Genomic DNA, 20,602 nt, shown 5'->3' on the forward strand with positions numbered 1-20,602 from the left:
ACCACAAGAAAAAAAAAAAAAAAAAAAAAAAAAAAGGATGTCAGCTCTCAAAAAAACCATGGGTTGGGAACAGAGATATTTATTGTCTAAAAATCTGTGTGATACCTGGCAATTGGTTATTTGCTTATTCCAATTGCCTAAATATGAGATGTTCTAACAGACACTGCATATGAAATTCATTTTGATGATTTGAGATCAAAAAATAGAAGGACAGAATTAACTCACCCTAGGAATTTTAGATTGTATTTAATTCTCAAACTTTTAAGGAAGGCAATATTTTGTAAATAAGATACTGAAGCTCGGATTATTATTATGATCAAGTTCACACAGATAATAGTTTTTTGTTGTTTTTTTATATAACAGATATTGAACCCAGGAGTACTTAACCACTGAGCCACATTCCAACCCTTTATTGTGTTTTATTTAGAGACAGGACCTCATTTAGGATTTTCTTTAAAACTCACTTCTCTCACTGTTACTTTGAGCAGGTCAAATTCCTCTGGCCTTTTTATCTACATCATGATGCTAATATAAAATTTCTTTAACTTGCTTTAGGACTATTGTAAGAGTCCAGAGAAATAGTCGGTGTGTTTTATAAGGTGAATAAGTTTCTTATAAAGTTTTGTGAATCCTCAATCAAAATTCAATTATTTGAGAAGATAAAAGAATTCATTTAATTCTGAGGGCAGTGGCACATGCCTGTAATCCCAGTGGCTTGGGAGGCTGAGACAGGAAGATCTCAAGTTCAAAGTCAGACTCAGCAACTTAGCAAGGCCCTAAGCAACTCAGAGAGATCCTATCTCTAAATAAAATATTTAAAAGGGCTGGGGATTTGGCTAGTGGTTAAGAGCTTCTGGGTTCAATCCCTGATACAAAAAAGAAAAAAGAGAATTCATTTAATCTCTAAATGATTACCCTTTATAATGAAAATGAAAACTAGCCTTGTGTTAGCTTTTCGTCACTGTGACCAGAATATTTGACAAGAACAAACTTAAGAGGAGGAAAGGTTTATTATGGCTCACAGTTTCATAGGATCAGTCCATGGTTAACTGGCTCCATTGCTCTGAGCCTGGGTTGAGGCGGAGGAGCACTGCTCAGATCATGGCAGTGAGAAAGCAGAGAGAACAAACAAGGGGAAGGGGCCACAGGGAAGGGGAACTTTTCCAGGGCAGCACCCAGTGACTCACCTCCTACAGCCACACCCCACCTGCTTATGGTTACCACATTAGTCCATTCAAACTAGGATGAACTGATTAAGTTACAGGTCTCATAATCTAACATCTGAATATTCCTGTATTGACATGAGAACTTTTGGGAGACACCTCATATTCAAACCATAACAGGCTATTTTTTATTTTATTTTATTTTAATTTATTTATTTTATGTTTGAGTCAAGGTCTTGCTATATTGCCCAGGTTGGTCTCAAACTCCTGGGTTCTGGCAGTCTTCATGCCTCAGCCTTCCAAGTAGCTCCACACCAGCACATCCAGCTTGGATCCGATTTAATGAACTTTTCAATAGCTGTTTACCAAATTTAACTTGAGGTACATATGTACATAAAAATTCTTTCATAGAGCTGGGTGCAGTGGCACATGCCGATAATCCCAGGAGCTTGGAAGACTAAGGCAGAGAAGATTACAAGTTCAAAGCCAGCCTCAGCAATTTATCAAGACCCTGATTCAAAATTAAAAAAAAAAAAAATGGATTGGGAATGTGGCTCAGGGGTTAAGCACTCCTGGATTCAATCCCTGGTATATACATACGTACATACATACATACATATATACATAAATAAATACAATAAATTCCCACATAGGGAGCAGCTCATGAGTAAACCCCGTTGTGTCCTTAGGATGCTTCCTGTGCCTTGACTCACAAAGGCATAGGCCTTGCGAGTGATGGCACCATGGACTACATCAGTTGGGTAACTGGTTACCCAGCTTATGAAAGATTCTATGTTAAAGATTGTCACAAAAAAAGCAATGATAAAACTTCATTTCCAGAAAGATGACCCTAAGATAGTGCAGGCTTTTGACATGGAGGAGCTGGGAGATAAAGCTGTGTACTGCCATTGCTGAAAGTCCATAAAGTACCCATTCTGTGAGGTTCTTACACAAAACATAATGAAGAAACTGAAGACAACATGGAACCTCTGATTGTCGAGAAAAGAAACTCAAATGGACAGTTTTGATGCTGTAAACCAGTTTGTCATGATGTCACCTGACCATTTAACTAGAATGACTACCTCTTCTAATTCACCTCCCCTGGGTACTCGATGTGATATATTGAAAACTTCAGTGTTCACATTCATGACATTTGCCTTACTCATTGAAACATCATGGTACAAATTTATAGGAAGGAAGGAAGGAAGGAAGGAAGGAAGGAAGGAAGGAAGGAAGGAAGGAAGGAAGGAAGGAAGGAAGGAAGGAAGGAAGGAAGGAAGGAAGGAAGGAAGGAAGGAAGGAAGGAAGGAAGGAAGGAAGGAAGGAAGGAAGGAAGGAAGGAAGGAAGGAAGGAAGGAGGAAGGAAGGGAGGGAGGGAGGGAGGGAGGGGAAGGGGAAAGAGAGAGAAGAAAAGAGAAAAAGAAAGGAAAAAAAAACAATCTTAATGGCCTGTGGGTTTATTTGGTCTTGTAAGGATCTATTTCTTTAAAGTTAAAATAATGGTACTAGAATATAGTTGTATCTTAAGGTTAATGTACTAAATTATTTCAAAATCATGCATAAAAAGCAGCTCATGTACAGTTTTTAAAAATTAAACAGTGTACAATAAAATTTCTTTTGGTAGTATTCTAAATGCCTCGAATATCTAGGCATAGATATACTAAATGTAGATAATATTGTTCTGTGATCCATATATAGTAAACAAAAGCTTTTAAAAACATAATTATCCCTTCTCTTCTCATATATATGGGCTTAAGTTTTTCTCAGTAATTTCTGTTGGTTTTTAGCATTAGAAGTAAAATCTCTGTGCAACGATTATGTGAGTTCTTTATCCAGTACATGAATAATACTTTAATTGAATGATTCTTGAATTCCAACCATGTTCCAAGCACTATTCTAGGTTCAGGGAATATAGAGCAGATAACATATCCTCTGCCGTCAATGAGAATCTTAGATATGTGAGAAAAAAGTCATGTAAACAACATTGGTAAATAAAAATGCAGTGAGAAGCAGACAAAGATTTCTTAAACATAACACAAAAAGTGTTGACCATAAAAGAAAAGATAGATAAGTGGAAAGCACTAACAGCTTCTCTTCATCAAAAGACATCATTAGGAGAGTGAAAAGTCAAAGCACAGACAACATTTACTATATATCCAAGTGAGAAAATCTTATGTCTGGAATTACAATATACTTGTACAAAGTAATAAGATAACTAAAAAAAAAAAAAAAAAAAAAAAAAAAAAGATAACTAATAAGAATGAGCAAACAAGTGTGTAGGCACACAACTGTAATCTCTGCATCTTGGGAAGTTGAGACGGGAGGATCCCAAGTTAAAGGCCAGCCTCAACAGCTTAGAGAGACCCTCAGTACCTCTGCAAGTCCCTGTCTCAAAACAAAAAGTAAAAAGGGGTAGGGATGTAACTCAGTGGTAAAGTGCCCTGTGTTCAATTCCCAGAATTAAAAAAAAAAAAAAAAAAAGGCAAGAAACTGGGTCTGCGCTCACACCTATAATCCAAGTTTTGGTCCCTGTGTGCGCGTGCGCACACACTGATACACACACAAGAATGCAATGGGAACATAGAGAAAGAAGTGCTAACTCTGAGTGAAGAAATCAAGGGAGACTGTCTTAGGGATGTTGTAACTGATTCTCAAATGGGAGTTTGTCAAAAGCAAGTTGTGGATCCCATTTAGAGCAGCACAAAATTCCCAGCACTTTGGTGTGACTGCAGTAGGAGAGGAAGGGAGAGTGGTCTGTGCCTTGAACCAAAAATGTTAGAAGGCTCGTCCACGTACCATGTAACACACCTGTAAGCTGAGGGCAAATTGAGGGCAGCAATAAGGCAAAGGCTGTGCTCATCTTCTCAGCATCACTCTTCCACAGGGCCCAGATGTGAGGAGAAAACACAGCAGCTGGTGTGTGGAGTAGTGTTGCACTTGGGAAGAATGGGGGTGAGGTGTGTCCCATGGGTGCATCCAGTGACTCATTAAGACGGTCGAGCTCATGAGGCCGTGCCTCCAGTTTCCTTCCTTGGAATCACATGAAAATGAGCTGAGGATGGGTCATGAGGAGAAGGCTCTCCAGGGACAGGAAGTTCCTTCAGTGGAGGCCCGTGGGCAGTGGAGCGGGGACACACGCATACACACATGCCTGGGTGATCTCTGCATATATACAGATCTTCCCTGGCCTTCCTGGAAAGAGTTTTGAAAAAAGAAACTCCAGGTCTGTCCCTGCAGAAGAACTAGCTGGGGCTGGAGGAGCAAAAGCCCACTTTGAAGAGGGCATCCTTGTCCAGATTCTTTTTCTCCTGTCCTGATTCTTGCCAGCAGATCAGGTAAGCAGAGATGGAAGGGTCCTGTGAGATGATGGGCAGGGAATAGCAGGGTCTGGTAGTTAAGAGCATAAACATCTAATTAGTAAACCCTGGCTCTGCCACTTAGCAGCTGTACCCCTCGGGACAAGTCACTTCTCTTCTGTCTGCCTCAGTCTCTCTGTCAGCGTCAGGCTAGGACACCTTTCCTGTCTAATGCTTCATTGTCAGTCCAGTTTAGTGTGGACAGCTCTTCCTCCAGGAGGCTTTGCCTCCACAAGGGTTAGGTGTTCCATAAGGGTTAGGTGTACTTCCATAACCCCTTATGTCACACACCTTTGCTTGGCCCTTATCACACTTCGTTCTCATTGCTTTTTGTCCTGTCAGAGTCCCCACTAGATTTTGTTTCTTAAGAAAAGGGACTGCAGCTTTTCCACCATTATCTCCCTGGTCCCTACCACAGTGTCTGTCAGGTAGTGGTCACTTGACAAATAACGGAAGGAATGAAAGAAAGGGTTGGCTAGGTAGGAATGAGGTAAATAGACACATAGAGAATCTGCAGTCTCTTACTCCATGTGATTTAGCTGATCATTTAGTTGTTGCCTACACATGGACTTCTGATTTGTTCACCCAACTAGAATCTCAGGTTCCAACAAGGGCCTCCCTGACAGCCTGGTTTTAAGGTTTTACCTTGCGATCCTGCTTGTTTTTACAGATATCAAAAATCCAACCTTAGGCCAGGTGTGGTAGCCCATGCCTGTAATCCCAGTGGCTTGGGAAGCTGAGGCAGGAGGATCACAATTTCAAAGCCAGTCTCAGCAACTTATTGAGGCCCTAAGCAACTCAATGAGACCCTGTCTCTAATTGTCTGGATAAAACACAAAATCTTTGACTCTTAAGCCAGTTCCTTGCAAGTGTTTCCAGGAGCTGAAAACCTTGTGGCTTCAGAGAATTACATTCTGGCTTCACATCAGTATATTAAAATTTGACCTTGTGGGGGGTACTCTTGAACAACTTTTCTAATTATACCCCCACTTAATCACACGTACATTTCCTAATATTTGTCTTTCGAGGGACTTCTGTAACTTGCTTAGACAATTCTACAACTTGTTTCCCTCCTGAATTTTGTCTTATCTTCTTTTCTCCCCCTGACTTTAGGACAAAATTCTTCCTTTACCATACAATATCTTTTTCTTAAAAATTAGTCAACCTCTTTGCTAATCTTCTGCTCACTTTGCTAATCACTTCTGCTTTTGGAAGTATTTCTTAGAATGTGATTTCTAAGAGTATAGTCAGGGAGAGAAAGTGAAATTTAAACTAAGCCACAGCCTTGGAAGAGCAGCACAGTAAGTACTTTAGTATCTGATGGGTAGGCCAGCCAGGGTTCTCTGAATTCCAATCATTCAAAACATCACTCTCCTGTCGTTAGTTTTCCTTCTGTGTATCCATCATTTTTAGTTTGCCTCCTATGACTTTCCTGATAGGAAAATTTGCCACAGAAAGTGTTTTCAGGGTGGTTTTGGTGCTCTGTATCTCTATGGACCTCATTCAAAAGTGGTATGGTTAGAAAGTACTGAAGGTATTCTTTTTTTTTTTTTTTTTTTTTTTTTTTTTTTTTAATATTTTTTTAGTTGTCAATGGACCTTTATTTAATTTTTTTGTGCGGTGCTGAGAATTGAACCCAGGGCTTCACACATGCTAGACAAGCACTCTACCACTGAGCTACAACCCCAGCCCTGAAGGTATTCTGGACCAAAAGTAGCTCCTGGGCCTGGGGTCCACAGTGCATGCCTAATTGGCCAACTGTATACCAATCCTCACTGAGGCCCCTGACAAAGTCAGTCATCAGTCAGGGCAGTAAGTTAATGTCGTTTCTCGTTAACACCCTCTGGTTAATACTCTTCATCATGGAAACACAGAGAGCTCTGTACTCACTGACAGACAGTCTGGGGAGGGAGGCTGCCCAGATCTCAAGACTGGGGGATCATGGTTTTCCCTAGACCTGCTAGGACTGGGCCACACTCTGACAGGAGCTGAGGAAGTGGCAGCTGGTGCAAGGGGACTGACTTTAGGACTTCCAGGCAATGACCAGCTGGGGAGTGAGGGGAAGAGACATCATCTTTCCTAACTCCTGACTCCTACCCTTCCCTCCAGGCCCCTTGTACCACTAGAGTGGGGGACACTGTTCCTTCACATCTACCCCCTGCTTCCCCAGTGTGCTTCTCCCCTCTACCAAGACCTAAATTTTCTTTCTAGGGCAAGTTTCTTCACTCACCGTGGGAGACATCCCTTAAAAGCTAATACCCCATGGAGGACAGGCAGTACAGGCAACTCATCAGGACAAAAGGGGAAGATTGCAGCAGGCAACTCCCTGTTTGGGGGGAAGGGTAAAAGCTGAGTTTGAGATTAGCGGGAGCAAAGGTCACCAAGGGCTAGGGGGACTAGGGTGACAGAGGAGAGCACAGCATACAACCAATCACAATGGCCTGCTTAATGCCTGTCTGGCACCAGTCTCTTTACCATAAACTGTAGTTTGGCCAAAAAGAAAACATTAGGCCAATTAAGATTTTTTAAAAATTGAGATTATAAATTATAAAATTGATTTTAAAAGTATTCATAAAAAAGTTTAGGATAGTCATTCCTAGGAAGGAGTTCAGGAAGATGGTAGATTGGAGAGGGCACGCTTGGGCCTTCAGTGATATTATTGGTAATGATCTATTCAAAATCAGTTATATTTAGCCAGGCATGCTGGGGCTCATCTATAATCCCTGCAACTCAGGAGGTTGAGGCAGGAGGTTTGTAAGTTTGAGGCCAGCCTGGACAACTTAAAATAAAAATAAAAAAGGTTGGGGATGTGGCTTAGTGGTAGCCCATGGATTTAATTCCTAGTACAGAAGGGGGGCAAATTGATTGTATTTACATCAGTGTTGCTACAAGAGATGGGATCTTTCTGCATGCAAAGGATAGAAACAAGACCAAACTCAGTGCTGCGAGCATACACAGGCAAGTCTTTATCTGGGGTGTCAGCACTGATTGAGAGGGGACCATGCTGTTCCTTCAACAAAAGAAGGGCCTGGCTTTTTATCAGATTGCTGGGGTACACTATGATTATCGTGTTTCTCATTGGTGCTGAGTATGATATGTTTCAAGGAATTTCTTCCTTGTGGAAGATATGGATCAGTAGTTACTAGATTTTTTTTTCTTGGAAATGTTATGGTATCAATATTCTGGTTTTAATGGTGAACCTGATCTTATGGTCATCCTGGTCCCTGTGCTAAGATTGATGAAAAATGCAGGAGGAAAGAAGAAAAAAAAAGATTAAAAATTTATGCCAGTTAATAAGGAATGACAGTTAGTGGGTTAAGGTCTGAGTGTTTTGCCAGCTAAGGTATCAAGTTTATTAATCTGTCCCTGTGGTGGTATCCCTGTCTTGTTTAATTACTCCATTCAAGTTACAAATACAAATATATTTTATACATTGTTTAATCCTTCATAATTGGAAATATTTCACTATATACACATGTACATACATATATATGAATATGATGTGTGTGTGTGTGTGTGTGTGTGTGTGTATAGGGTATGTGTACATATATTTGAAGACAGAGAGAGAGAGAGAGAGAGAGAGAGAGCAAGCCTCTTACTATATCTGAAGTGTACATATTTTCTCCAGGTGTGGTGGTGCATAACTGTAATCCCTGCAAATCCAGAGGCTAAGGCAGGAAGATTGCAAGTCTCGACAACTTAATGAGACCCTATCTCACTAAGGGCTAGGAACATAGCTCAGTGGTAGAGCACCCCTAAGTTCAATCCCAAGAATTGGTGGCAGGGGGTGGGGGTGTGGGAGTTTCTTTACACTCCTATATTAATCCTCTATCCCATTCTTAGCTCCTGACAACCACTGATCTGCTTTCTGTTACTAGTTTTGCCATTGTTAAAATTTCAAATAAATAGTATCATATTGTGAGTAGTCTTTTGTTTCTGGCTGTTTTCACTTAATATAATGCTCATGTGTAGCAATAGTTTATTCATTCTTATGACTTAGTACTAGCACTCTATTGTATAGATATAACAAAAATTTTCTCTTAATTTATTGATGAACATTTGGGCTATTTTTAATTTTTTTATTGTAAACAAATGGGGTACAACTTGTTTCTCTGTTTGTACATGAAATAGAAGCATACCATTTGTATTTTTACTTTTTAAACTGATTTTTTATCATGGTAAAATTTATAACATAAAATTTGTCATTTTAATCATTTTAAGGGGCATTAATTACATTTGCGATGTTGTTCAACTTCACTATTAGCTATTTCCTAAACTTTATATTAACCCAAACAATAAACTACTAAATTCTAACTGTTAAACAATAATCCACACTCCTTCCCCCCAGACCCTGGTTACCTCTAATCTACTTTTGTCTTTATGAATTTGATAATTCTGGATATTTCATTTACAGAGTCATATGATATGCTTCATTTAGGCTTAATGCTTCATTTAGCATAATGTTTTCAAGTTTCACACATATTGCAGCATGTATTAAGAACTTTCTTTTTCTGACTGAATTATATTCCATAGTATGATTATACCACATTTTGTTTATCCATTCATCTGTTGATGGACATGTGGGTTGTTTGCATATTTTGGTTTTTAATTATTATGTGTAAAGCTGCTGTGGACAGTCAAGTACAGTTGTTTGTATGGACACGTTCTTTCATTTCTCTTGAGAGCTTGTTTGAAGGTCCTAGCAGGGGAATGCAGCTTTTCATATATCCTTGACCAAAGAATGGTCCTTCTCTATGGGGAAGGTCTTCCTCTTCACTGAGCTCTCAGTTTCAGAAGGGACGCACATGGAGCGGGTGAGGGAGGAAGGGAAAACAGCCTGGCTAGCCAGATCATCCGAATCAATCCTGGCGATGAATGGGGTGACAGCCAGATAGCCCTCACATCCTCTCTTGGGTAAAAATGAAGAAGTAGAATTACTGGCTTATTTGATAAGTAAATGTTTAACTTTATAAGAAACTGTCAAGCTATTTTCCAAAGTGGCTATATCAGTTGCATTTTTATCAGCAATGTATGAGAATTCCAGTTGCTTCACTCCCTCACTGGCACTTGTATAGCCCAACTTTTTAATTTTAACAATTCCAGTGGGTGCATAGTAGTTCTCTCTCTCTCTCTCTCTCTCTCTCTCTCTCTCTCTCTCTCTCTCTCTCTCTCTCTCTCTCTCTCTCTCTCTCTCTTTCTCTCTTTGAGAGGGGGCCTCAAACTCCTCGGTTCAAGCAATCTCCTGCTTCAGTGTTCCAAGTAGCTGGGACTACACATTCATGCCACCACACCCAACTTTTCCTTTCCTTTCCTTTCCTTTCCTTTCCTTTCCTTTCCTTTCCTTTCCTTTTCTTTCTTTTTTTCTGTTTATTTTTTTAGAGGGGTTGTTACCAGGATTGAACCCAGGGATGCTTTAACCACTGGGCCACATCACCTATCTAAATATTTTTATTTAGAGACAGGGTATTTTTGAAGTAATTTATTAGTCAAGGTAGTTATGTATTGTTCCAGCAACATTTGTTGAAGAAACTATCCTTTTTCCACTGTATTATCATTCTTTTAAAAAATCATTTGTGATATTGTGTAGGTCTATTTCTGAACTCTCCAGTCTGTTCCAGTAATCTATATGTCTTTATGTCATGAATTCACTATTTTAATTATTATGGCTTTATAATAAGTCTTTCTTTTCTAACAGTTAACCAAAAACACCTTAATTTTTTAGTTTTCAAAAGATGAACTCCTCCCGACATAGTGGTACACACTTATAATCCCAGTGGCTCCAGAAACTGAGGCAGAAGGATTGCAAATTGGAGGCCAGCTCAGCAATTTAGTGAGGTCCTAAGCAATTTAGCAAGAGCCTGTCTTCAAAACAAAAGAGAGCTTGGGCTGTAGCTCAGTGGTAAAGCAGTCCTGTGTTCAATCTCCAGTACCAAACAAACCCTCTTTCTTTTCCCAAGATAATCATGATTAAATTAGAAAAGTGGTCATATATCTTCAAAATATATCCTTTTAGTGGGAAACTTAGCTTTAGAGAAACTAAAAATTTAAAGATTTTTTAAAAATTCTATTTTGTTGCCATTCTAAAACAAAATGAAATCTAGTATAAATCAAGGAAATGTGTTCATACTCAGGTCCTTTTCCTCCAGGAACCAGCATTGTTATATTATTTCCATTTAGGAAAATCTGATCTAGTTTAGTAGTCCTTCTTCCTTCTGGTGTGATTTCAAACTCAGTGACATCTTCCAGCACCATATTGACAAAGTCATCAAATCTTAGAAACATAACAATTTCCTTATCATTCTTCATCATGATGTGAATTCTTGATCCTATACACTTGTCCACAAGCTCCAAGGGAAGCAGCTGTGACAGGCTGGTAATAGTATTAGTGGTCTTGGCTAAGCCAGAAATGGCCAGTGTCATATAAGTCTTGAAATCACAAGGTGTGAGCTCTCCAACATTTGTTCTTTTTTTTCAAAATTGTATTGTTTAGCCTAGGTCCTTTGCATTGCTATATAATTTAGGTTTAACCTGTTGATTTCTATAACAATATTCTGCTAGGATTTTGACTGAGACTCTTTGAATCTTTGCATCAATTTAGGGAAAATTAATTGTCAATGATATTGAGTCTTTGGATCCATGAACATGGTATGTTCCTCCATTTATTTAGGTCACCAATTTTTCTGGGCAATTCTTAGTATATGTATCTTGCAGATATTTTGTTAAATTCATCTATAAGTAATTATGTTTTATGCTATTATAAATCATATCTTTTAAATTTCAATATGTCATTGCTGGTATATAGAAATAAAATAGAATATTAATCTTTTCTTCTATGACCTTGATAAATTCACCTATTAGTTCTAGGAACTAGTTTTTGATAGATTGCTTAGAATTTTTCTGCATATGTGATCATATTATTTGTGAATAATGGCAATGTTATTTCTTTCCTATTGGTATAGATTTTGCTTCTTTGATTTTCTTTCTTTTTTTTTTTTTTTTTTTTTTTTTTTGGGTGCTGGGGATCGAACCCAGGGCCTTGTGCTTATAAGGCAAGCACTCTACCGGCTGAGCTATCTCCCCAGCCCCTTCTTTGATTTTCTTATTGCACTCGATTGGATCTCTTCTACAATATTGAACAGAAGTGCTAAGACAAATTGGGTGTGGTGGCATATGCCTATAATCCCAGCAACTTGAACTTGGGAATCTGAGACAGGAGGATTGCAAATTCAAGGCCAGTCTCAGCAATTTAGCAAACCCTATCCTAAAATAAAAAGGGCTGGGGATGTGGCTTAGTGGTAAAATGCCTCTGGGTTCAATCCCCAGTACAAAATAAAAGTGTTAAGACAAGGTATGATGACACCTTTAAAAATTTATTTTTCTTTACCAAGTAGAAATAATCACTGGCTGTAATACAGGCAAAGTAAAATATGTGGAATGTGGAACGTGTGTGTATAAGTAGGAGTTGGCAGAAAATGGTACAATTAAATCCTATTCATTGGGATGAATTTTATAAAGGGCAGAGTGTCTAGGGAAATTTCTCAGCTCTCCTTGATCTGACCCTGGCAAGTGACAGTTTCTCCACTCTATTTTCTTCACCTCGCTACAGGCTCCCAGGGTTCCTCTACCTTGTGGTTCTCTACGTTGTGATTCTCTTTCCATCAGTTCCGGGATGCTGTCCCCTTCCTGCACAATGGCATGCTCACGGACCTGCTCCCGCATCCTGGGGCTGAGCCTCGGAACTGCAGCCCTGTGTGCTGCTGGGGCCAACATGGCACTCTTCTTTCCCAATTGGGATGTGACCTACCTGCTGAGGGGTCTCATTGGCAGGCATGCCATGCTGGGCTCTGGGCTCTGGGGAGGAGGTCTCATGGTAAGTGTGTGGGGGTCCCTGGGTGTGAATTCCCCAAACATCCCCAGGGGTGGAATTGGAAGGTGGTGGTGGTGCCCAACACAGGAACTGACTTGGTGACAGTAGAAAGAAAAACAAGTCAGGTGAGATAACATACAGTCAAAGCTTTTAATAGTGCTTCTCTTAAGAGAAGGGAGACAGCCCCTACAGTAGAGTGTCAGCCTGGCCTCAGAACAAAGGGAAAAAGATGGGTTTTTTTTTTGTTGTTGTTTTGTGTTTTTTTTAAAGACGTTGACAGATGTTTATTTTATTCATTTCCTTATATGTGGTGCTGAGAATCAAACCCAGTGCCTCACATATGCTAGGCAAGTGCTCTACCACTGAGCCACAACTCCAACCCAGGGAAAGGAGTTCATGTGAAAGGGCTGTTTACAACGGGGAGTGAAGGTTTAGGAATGTTCATTGTCTTTAAGCACATTTCATAGATGTGTTTTTATTTTCCTACGTGGGACTGTAACTCTGAGGATGCCATATTCTTTATCACATTCTGCACTATGATAAGGATGAACTGCAGTAGCTGTTAAGAGAACATATTGGGTGGGCTGGGGATATAGCTCAGTTGGTAAAGTGCTTGCCTTGTAAGCACAAGGCCCTGGGTTCAATCTTGTGGTTCAGTGGTAGAGCACTTGCCTAGCATGTGTGAGGCACTGGGTTCGATTCTCAGCATCACATATAAATAAATGAATAAAATAATAAGGGTTTATCAACATCTTAAAAAAAAAAGAGAGAGAGAGAGAGAACACATTGGGGGGAAATAGAAGAAAACACAAATCATGGCCAGTAATAAGCTAAGGGCCCTGGGAATTTGTTGTTCTGGTGACTCTGAAACAGTTTTTAACCTTTATGTTTGTCCTTGGAGAGTCATGGCAAGAGCTTCCTGGCCCTAATAATGTACTTGTTCTCTGAAGCTGATAAGATTGTTGTTGGTTTGTTTTGTTTTGTCTTGTTTTGTTTTGATGGGGGACAGGTAAGGCACATACCAAGTTTTTCATACCTATCAAGCTATGAATAAAGGTGAGAGAGCAGAGGGAAAAACTTGCACTATCTTTTAATGGCTGTCAGACTATGAGTTAAGGACCAAGAGTGTGTTAGCCCTTTTTCCCTATGCATGGTCTCTGCCTCAGAGGGGAAGGAGTGTTTTGATTCCTTGGGGAAAAAAAAAATAGAACAATAAACTTGTTTCAACAAGCTGGTCTGGGGGCCATAGACACTACATGGGATAGGAGGACTTGTCAAGGGTTGCTGGATTTTAGCTTGGAATCAGGTAGGCTGTGGTGAACCAGATCAGGATAGTCATCCAAAACTGGATCTGGACAATCAGTCAATAGGACAGTTGAGTTGTTGTGAAGTGACCAATTCTCAATTTCAAAGGCTATAGGCTGCAGCTAGAAACAGAGATGTAAATTATCCAGTTTCTTAACATTCTTTTCCCTCTCCAGGTACTCACTGCAGCTACCCTTATCTCTGTGATGGGCTGGAGATATTGCTGTTTCAGTAAAAGTGTACCCTGTCTAAGTGTAAGCACTGGATTTCACTCTTCTGACACCTGGAATATTCCCATATTCTCTTACTCTGGAAACAGAGTAGTCAAGGGGCAATTTCAGCCTTGAGGCTTTAAATCAGGTCCTTAAGGGTGTCCCTTAATAATTCTAAGTTCTTGGATAAGTTGCCCAACCTTTCCAGTCTCAGGTCCTCATCTGTAAAATTAAGTTGATTAAGTCAAGGAAGTAAGTGCTTAATGAACCATAAATGTAGACAGCAATGTGAGAAACTGTTATTTTCTTTAGCCTGTTGAACAATATGGACATGAATTATATACATTGTAAATATGTGTCATTGACACAAAGTTTCTTGGCTATTTTAATTAATATTTTCTTAGAGGACTGGGAATGTAGCTTAGTGGTAGAACCCTTGAATGCTACAGTGGTAGGTGTAGAGCTATCCATCTAACTATGTGTCTATTTTCTTAGAACTGAAAGGTTGTCAAGAGATTATCTAATCACTAGGTTGTAATACAGAGGCCTACAATCTTGCAGCCTGCTCTTGATAACTGCAGTACACATATTGGGATCCTACTGACTCATTTATATGTTAAGGAAATAAATATAAATACTTAGGCATTTTATTCACCATCTGTTCTCAGTCACATCTGGCTTTGCCCTAGGCAAGTGGTCCTTAACCCTGAATTTACATCAGCTAGGGATGTGGCTCAGTGGTAGAGTGCTTGCCTGGCTTGTAGGAGGCCCTTGCTTCCATCCCCAGCACTGGGGGAAAAACAAACAAACAAACAAAAAAACACCTCTGCTGGGTCTGTTGAAACAAGACTGCTGGGCCCCATTCCCAGAGTTTCTGATTGCAAACAAATTCAGAGACCACACTTTGAGAACCTCTGCCCCTGCTTGCGTCAGACTAATTCATCTGGAGTCTGTGGTATTGTTACTGAAAGCTCAGTCCTTATACCTGATGCCAATCCAATAAAAAGGACATAGTTTTGAGAAAAAAGAAAAAGAAAGTTTATTGTTTTACTAGCAAAGGAAAAACACAGGAGACTCCTGTCCAGAGGCTATGATTCTGCCCATCAGCAGGTACAGGGGGCTTTTAAAGAGATGATTCAAAGGCCACATTCCCCATGTTCTCTGTTGGAGAAGTAATTCACTTGTTAATTTGGGAGAGAGTCATTTCTGAGATTGTTAGAGAGTACTCAAGAATTACAGACTGCCATGCTTACTGAGCCCAACTGAAAGGGAAAAGGGTCCTTTAATGAGCAGGCCAGGCAAGTGACAGGGAATAGGTTAGCACCTCAAAGAACTCCAAGCACTTGAATTTTGGAAGTATAGAGTTTATAAAGGCAAAACTCACAAAAACCACAAGGCATTTGAGTCACATGTAGGTCAGAAAAGACCTTGTTAAGACAGATATTTTGATTACATGAGAGAATTGTTTAGATTATACACTTCAGAGTCATTTTTGTTATACATCAGGGTTGTAGTCAGGGATGCAGGAAGGTTCTACTGTACTGTCAACATAGATATAGCTCTCAGGAGGTTGAAAAGAAAACATCTTAAGCAAGCATAAAATGGAGTCAGGTCAGAACAAAATGGCGTTACTTTGGTTCTTTTACATTTCAAGGTCTTCTGGTACCATCCTCAAAGTCTGGATTACTATATTCTTCTGATGGTTGGGTGCTCAAGGACAGATAACTCTGTCTAGGATGGGGAAGACAGGTAATCCTGTTTCCCCTGAGATTAGGGATGGGGAGAGATTAGGGAGCAGAGAAAGAGGAAGAGAAAGAAACATGTTTGTTTTGAAAACAAGTTGCAGTGGTAGAGCAGCAACTTCAAAGCATAAGGTGGACCACTGTTACAAGAGGCGGGCATGCAATAAGCAATCTGCCCCTCTAACAGAGGCCAAATGACTATAGTCTGTGTACAAAATGTTCAGTATTAAGAACTGAATCCAGTTCATGGATGTAACTCTCTATTACTGAGCTACATCCTCAGCCCTTTCATTTTTTTAATTTTGAGACAGGTTCTCACTAAGTTGCTGAGGTTAACCTCAAACTTTCAATCCTTCTGCCCTCACCCTTCTGAGTAGCTGAGATTATAGGCATGTGCCTCCATACCCAGTTCTGTGTACAAAGGTTTTTGATGCCAATCTGAAAGGCTCCAAATAGCCTGTGGAGTCAGGGAGACCCAAGTCCAAGTGACTGTGTTTCCCTTTCTTGGGCCTTTCTCCCCTATACCTTCCTGGCTCTATCCAGGAACCCCTTCCCAGCCACCTCATCTTGGTTATGCTTTTAAAGGAGGTGTCATGGGTAGAATTATCCCATGATAGGATGGGAGAAAGATCAAGTACCAGGGAAGTTGGACTTGTCCAGATCACCCCCAAAACCACCTAGCCAGACTGCTGTGTCAACTCTATTTCCTTCCTCCCTCTACAGATGCTTACTGCTCTATTTTCAAGTGGCTTGGCTTTGCTTGGAGCCTTGATTTGTTTTATCACTTCTGGAGTAGCCCTGAAAGATGGTCCTTTTTGCATGTTTGATGTCTCATTCTTCAATCAGACACAAGCTTGGAAATACGGCTACCCATTCAAAGACCTGCATAACAGGTAAACAGAGTTGTGGATTTAAAGTCTTTTCAGAGAGAGTGAGTGAGATTAACACACAGATGGAATGAACTACAGTACAAATTCACTTTGGGTTGGGTGTGGGGGCATGCCTGTAAGCCCAGCAGCTTGGGAGGCTAAGACAGGAGGATCACAAGTTCAAGGCCAGCCTCAGGAATTTAGCAGAGGAATTCCCTGAGGAATAGAGTTGACACAGCAGGATGGCTAGGTGGTTTTGGGGGTGATCTGGACAACTCAGGGAGACTCTGTCTCTAAATAAAATATAAAAAAGGACTGAGGATGTGACTCAGTGGTCCAGCACTGGTGGATTCAATCCTTGGTAACAAACAAAAACAGCCTCATTTTGCTCATATACTCTAGCATCTCCTGCCTCTGATACTCAGAAAATTAAGTTCAGCGGTAAGTCACCTTGGCAAGTCCAGTCCTGTGACCTGAGCCAGAAGAGCTCCCAGATTTCTATTAGGGTTGCTTTTTTGGCTTTACTTATTCCTCCATTCCTGACTCCCTTATATTTTTTTGGATAGGAATTATTTATATGACCATTCTCTCTGGAACTCTGTCTGTCTGGAGCCCTCTAAAGCTGTCGTTTGGCATGTGTCCTTCTTCTCCATTCTTCTGTTCGTCAGCCTCCTCCAGCTTCTCCTGGTGGTCATTCATTTTATCAACAGCTTCCTTGGCCTGTTTTGCAGCCTGTGTGAGAAGTGACAGGTAATAGCCTTTCATGCATCGGTGATTGTATCATAAGCTTCCCTGACCCCTTTCTGAAAGTAGTGGGTATGAATTTTAAAACTTCCCTTTTAAGCATTCCTGTAGTAATAATACCCTTGCAATAATCCTTGCATGTATAAAGAATGATATAATGCATTTAAAATCCCATAGTATACTTCAGTCTCTCAACAACACCATAAGAATTGACCATGTAATTAAGGTTAAAGAGGTCATACAAGAGAGACCCTAGCCAGGTGCAGTGGCGCATGCCTGTAATCCCAGCAGCTCGGGAGGCTGAGGCAGGAGGATTGCGAGTTCAAAGTCAGCCTCAGCAAAAAGTGAGGTGCTAAGCAACTCAGTGAGACCCTGTCTCTAAATAGAAATATGAAAATGGGGCTGGGGATGTGACTCAGTGTTCCAGTGCCCCTGAGTTCAACCCCTGGCACCCTCCCTGCCAAAAGTGGAACCCTGTTCCAAAAGGGCTGGTATCCTTATAGGAGGAACAGACACCAGATCTCTTCCTCTCTCTTTGTGTGAACACAAAGAAAAAGGCCACATGAAGATAGCAAGAAGGCATCCATCTGCAAGCCACAGAGAAAGACTTTCATAGAAATCAAATCCACTGTCACCTAGATCTTAAAACTTCTAGCCTCCAGAACTATGAGAAGGCCCCCACTCTGTGGTGCTGTGGTTTTGGCAGCACTATCAGACTAATACATCAGTGTTCTTTTCATTGTAGTGTTAAGTAGAGTTCTACAAATAGTATATATTTAGTACTCACAATGTACTGGGCACTGGAACACATGGTGCAGATCTGATCTAAAGGTGACCAAGACATGGCCTTGCCCTTGGACCTTGCCCTGTCCGTGAAGAGCTCATGATTAGGCTAGGGGATCGAATTTATCAATAATTTGAATATCATATGTCAAAGACTACATCAGAGTTCAACACAGGGTGCAAAAGAACTTGGTAGGAACTCCAAGGAGAGATCAAGGAAGGCTACAATTGTGTCTGAGGCAATTCTTTCAAGTTAGCCCAGTAAAAAGGGGAGGGAGGGTTGCCCCAGTAGAAGGAATGCCCTGCTCAGAGGCATTCAGGGGAGACCAAAGCTGGTGTGGTAGGAACTGTGAGATCACAGCTGCTTCCAAGAGGAACCTAGAAAGCAAAGGACCTCCTGCTCTCCCACTTTAGGATTGATCCTGGCTCCGATCCCACTGTCCCAGGTCAGTGGTTCCTCTGTTCCCAGGACTCAGGAGCACAGTCCTGTCATCAATAAAGTAGCAGAGCTTGCAGGAGTCAGGTCCCTCAAAACACCTCTTACCCTCTCCCCTCTGGGTGAGGAGAGACCTACTTTGGATGGTGAAGATGGACAGAAAGAACTGTCAGGGACAGAAGGAGGCACTGCTCCTAAGCAGGCAGGGAGTCCTGAAAACAGGCAACACATCATATCCCCATATGACATCCAAGGAGTGCTTCTGTGTTAGTCTCACATTTCCCTGTTGACTGATTTAGTTTCAGGGTTGTAGCTGGTATGTGCCTGATCCATAGAAACTTCTTCTGCAAGGGAAGGTACTAACACCCTCACACAATTAATGGTGATTTTAAAGATAATTAGGTGATAGAGTATGTGCTTAGCATGTACAAAGCCCTGGGTTCAATCCCCACTACTGCAAAAAAAAAAAATTACATGGGGTTTTAGACATATTAAGCACATGCACACAGATGCACACTCACAGTCACATTAGATTCATAATTCCCATTCTGGCTTAGCCCAACTTGGATGGTTCAGCAGGGCCTCAAAGTGAGAGACCTTAGTGTTTAACAATAAAACAATTCACAGTGGATGATTGACTCCTCCTTGCCTCCATCCTTTCAGGAACTTCAGACTAATGTTATTGTACAACCTGATAGAGCTTCAAAGGACAGTGTTCTCCATCCTCTGCCTCAGCTGAGCCAATCATCCTCTCCTTCAATTGTGTAGATGTACCGTGGATCTTCCTACAGCTGGATGCTAATACTCCTGGATCTTTTGAAATCAAGATCAAAGATGGGAATTTGGAGAAGGTGAAGCTAACAGATACTTCTGCCATTCTTTTTTTTTTTTTTTTCTTTTCAGCTGTAGATGGACACAATACCTTAATTTAATTTATTTATTTATTATGTGGTGCTGAGGATCAAACCCAGTGCCTCACCCATGCTAGGCAAGCGCTCTACCACTGAGCTACAACCCCAGTCCCTACTTCTGCAATTCTGAAGTGCAATCCCACTATGTGAAGGTGCAGTGGCCTTGACAGCTCACTTACTTTCTCTATTCACAATTCAATTCAGGGCCCTGTATTGGGGGGAAGGGAGAAGGGCCTTGGAGAGGCAATGAAGAAATGAGAGGAGTTCTGCATTTGTCCTACCACGAGCCAACTGCCCCTCCACACCTGACTGTTGGCTGTCCTCCGTGGGATTCCAGAAGGGCTGCCTCCCCTTCCTTATTATGTGCATCCCAGGACCACTTCATAATTCAAATATGACTGCAATCTCTTTTTTTTTCCCCTCCACAAACAAAGCCACATCCTGGCTTGACTTCCAACCAGGGTGTTGGGTAGAGGGGTTGATATGAATCTATTTATCAGGCATTAAATAAACATTTTAAGAAGAAAATTTGTCTCTTACCTTGCATGTGCCTTCATGAACCTCCTGGAATGAAGAGGATGTTTCCTTGTTCATAATCCTGCTCGGAGAAAGTAGACCCATCTTTGGAATAGGTGTTCTTCAGCTTTCTATTTGGACTCAGGTGTTTGGAGGACAAAGGGCATTTCTCATAGACATAGTGTCCAGTGATGTGGTTCAAAGAATAAAAAGATATGACTACTCCGTGTAACACGTGCTCATGAACTGAATCCTACAGAAACAATTGGGACAATTGGAGATCTCTCAGTGAGTCTGAAGATCAGATGGCATTAATGTAGTCTTGTTATAGAGAGAGACACTTTATTTAGTAATAATTAACTTAGTTAGTACATTGCTCCCAGCCAAATCTGGATGAGGCACAGCACGCTTGCTGGGGAACTACAATCAAGGATTAGAGCAGTGTTGATGTTGGTCAGCAGAAGGAAGGCTCAACAAACCAGTCAGATCATGAAGGGTCTTATTTACACGCGAAGAAGTGTATATGCAGGGGAGACAGCCATAAGAAGCCATCAAACTATTTCAAGCAAAGCAGTGGTAGAGGAAAGCCACTCTGTGGTAGTGTGAAGGGTGGAATGGGAAGGTGAAGTTGGTGAGAGTTTATTGGAATCAGGGAGATCAATTTAAGCAACAATTTCAATAAGGTACTTTGTAAACCA

General features: G+C 40.9%; 2 protein-coding genes across 3 annotated transcripts; one reads left to right on the top strand and one right to left on the bottom strand.

Moving 5' to 3' along the window:
- Positions 1-4,364: 4,364 nt before the first annotated feature.
- Tm4sf19 (transmembrane 4 L six family member 19) lies at positions 4,365-19,329 on the top strand. Of its 2 annotated transcripts, XM_047565404.1 has the most exons (6): positions 4,365-4,498; positions 12,126-12,389; positions 13,868-13,945; positions 16,369-16,538; positions 17,081-17,264; positions 19,141-19,264. In XM_047565404.1, exons 2-5 carry the CDS (start codon positions 12,189-12,191, stop codon positions 17,259-17,261), a joined length of 630 nt encoding a protein of 209 aa, XP_047421360.1. In that variant the 5' UTR covers positions 4,365-4,498; positions 12,126-12,188; the 3' UTR covers positions 17,262-17,264; positions 19,141-19,264. The 2 variants fall into 2 exon arrangements, with proteins under 2 accessions (XP_047421360.1, XP_047421361.1); XM_047565405.1 differs by lacking the exon at positions 17,081-17,264 and having other exon boundaries at positions 19,141-19,329.
- On the bottom strand, positions 9,240-10,939 carry LOC124993645 (U6 snRNA-associated Sm-like protein LSm5). Its single transcript, XM_047565480.1, has 2 exons — positions 10,647-10,939; positions 9,240-9,426 (listed from the first exon to the last, which is right to left on the bottom strand). The coding sequence occupies exons 1-2, from the start codon at positions 10,937-10,939 to the stop codon at positions 9,240-9,242; spliced, it is 480 nt and encodes a 159-aa protein (XP_047421436.1).
- Positions 19,330-20,602: the final 1,273 nt, after the last annotated feature.

The sequence above is a fragment of the Sciurus carolinensis genome, chromosome 9, assembly GCF_902686445.1.
Source record: "Sciurus carolinensis chromosome 9, mSciCar1.2, whole genome shotgun sequence".
NCBI classification, from domain to species: Eukaryota; Metazoa; Chordata; class Mammalia; order Rodentia; family Sciuridae; genus Sciurus; species Sciurus carolinensis.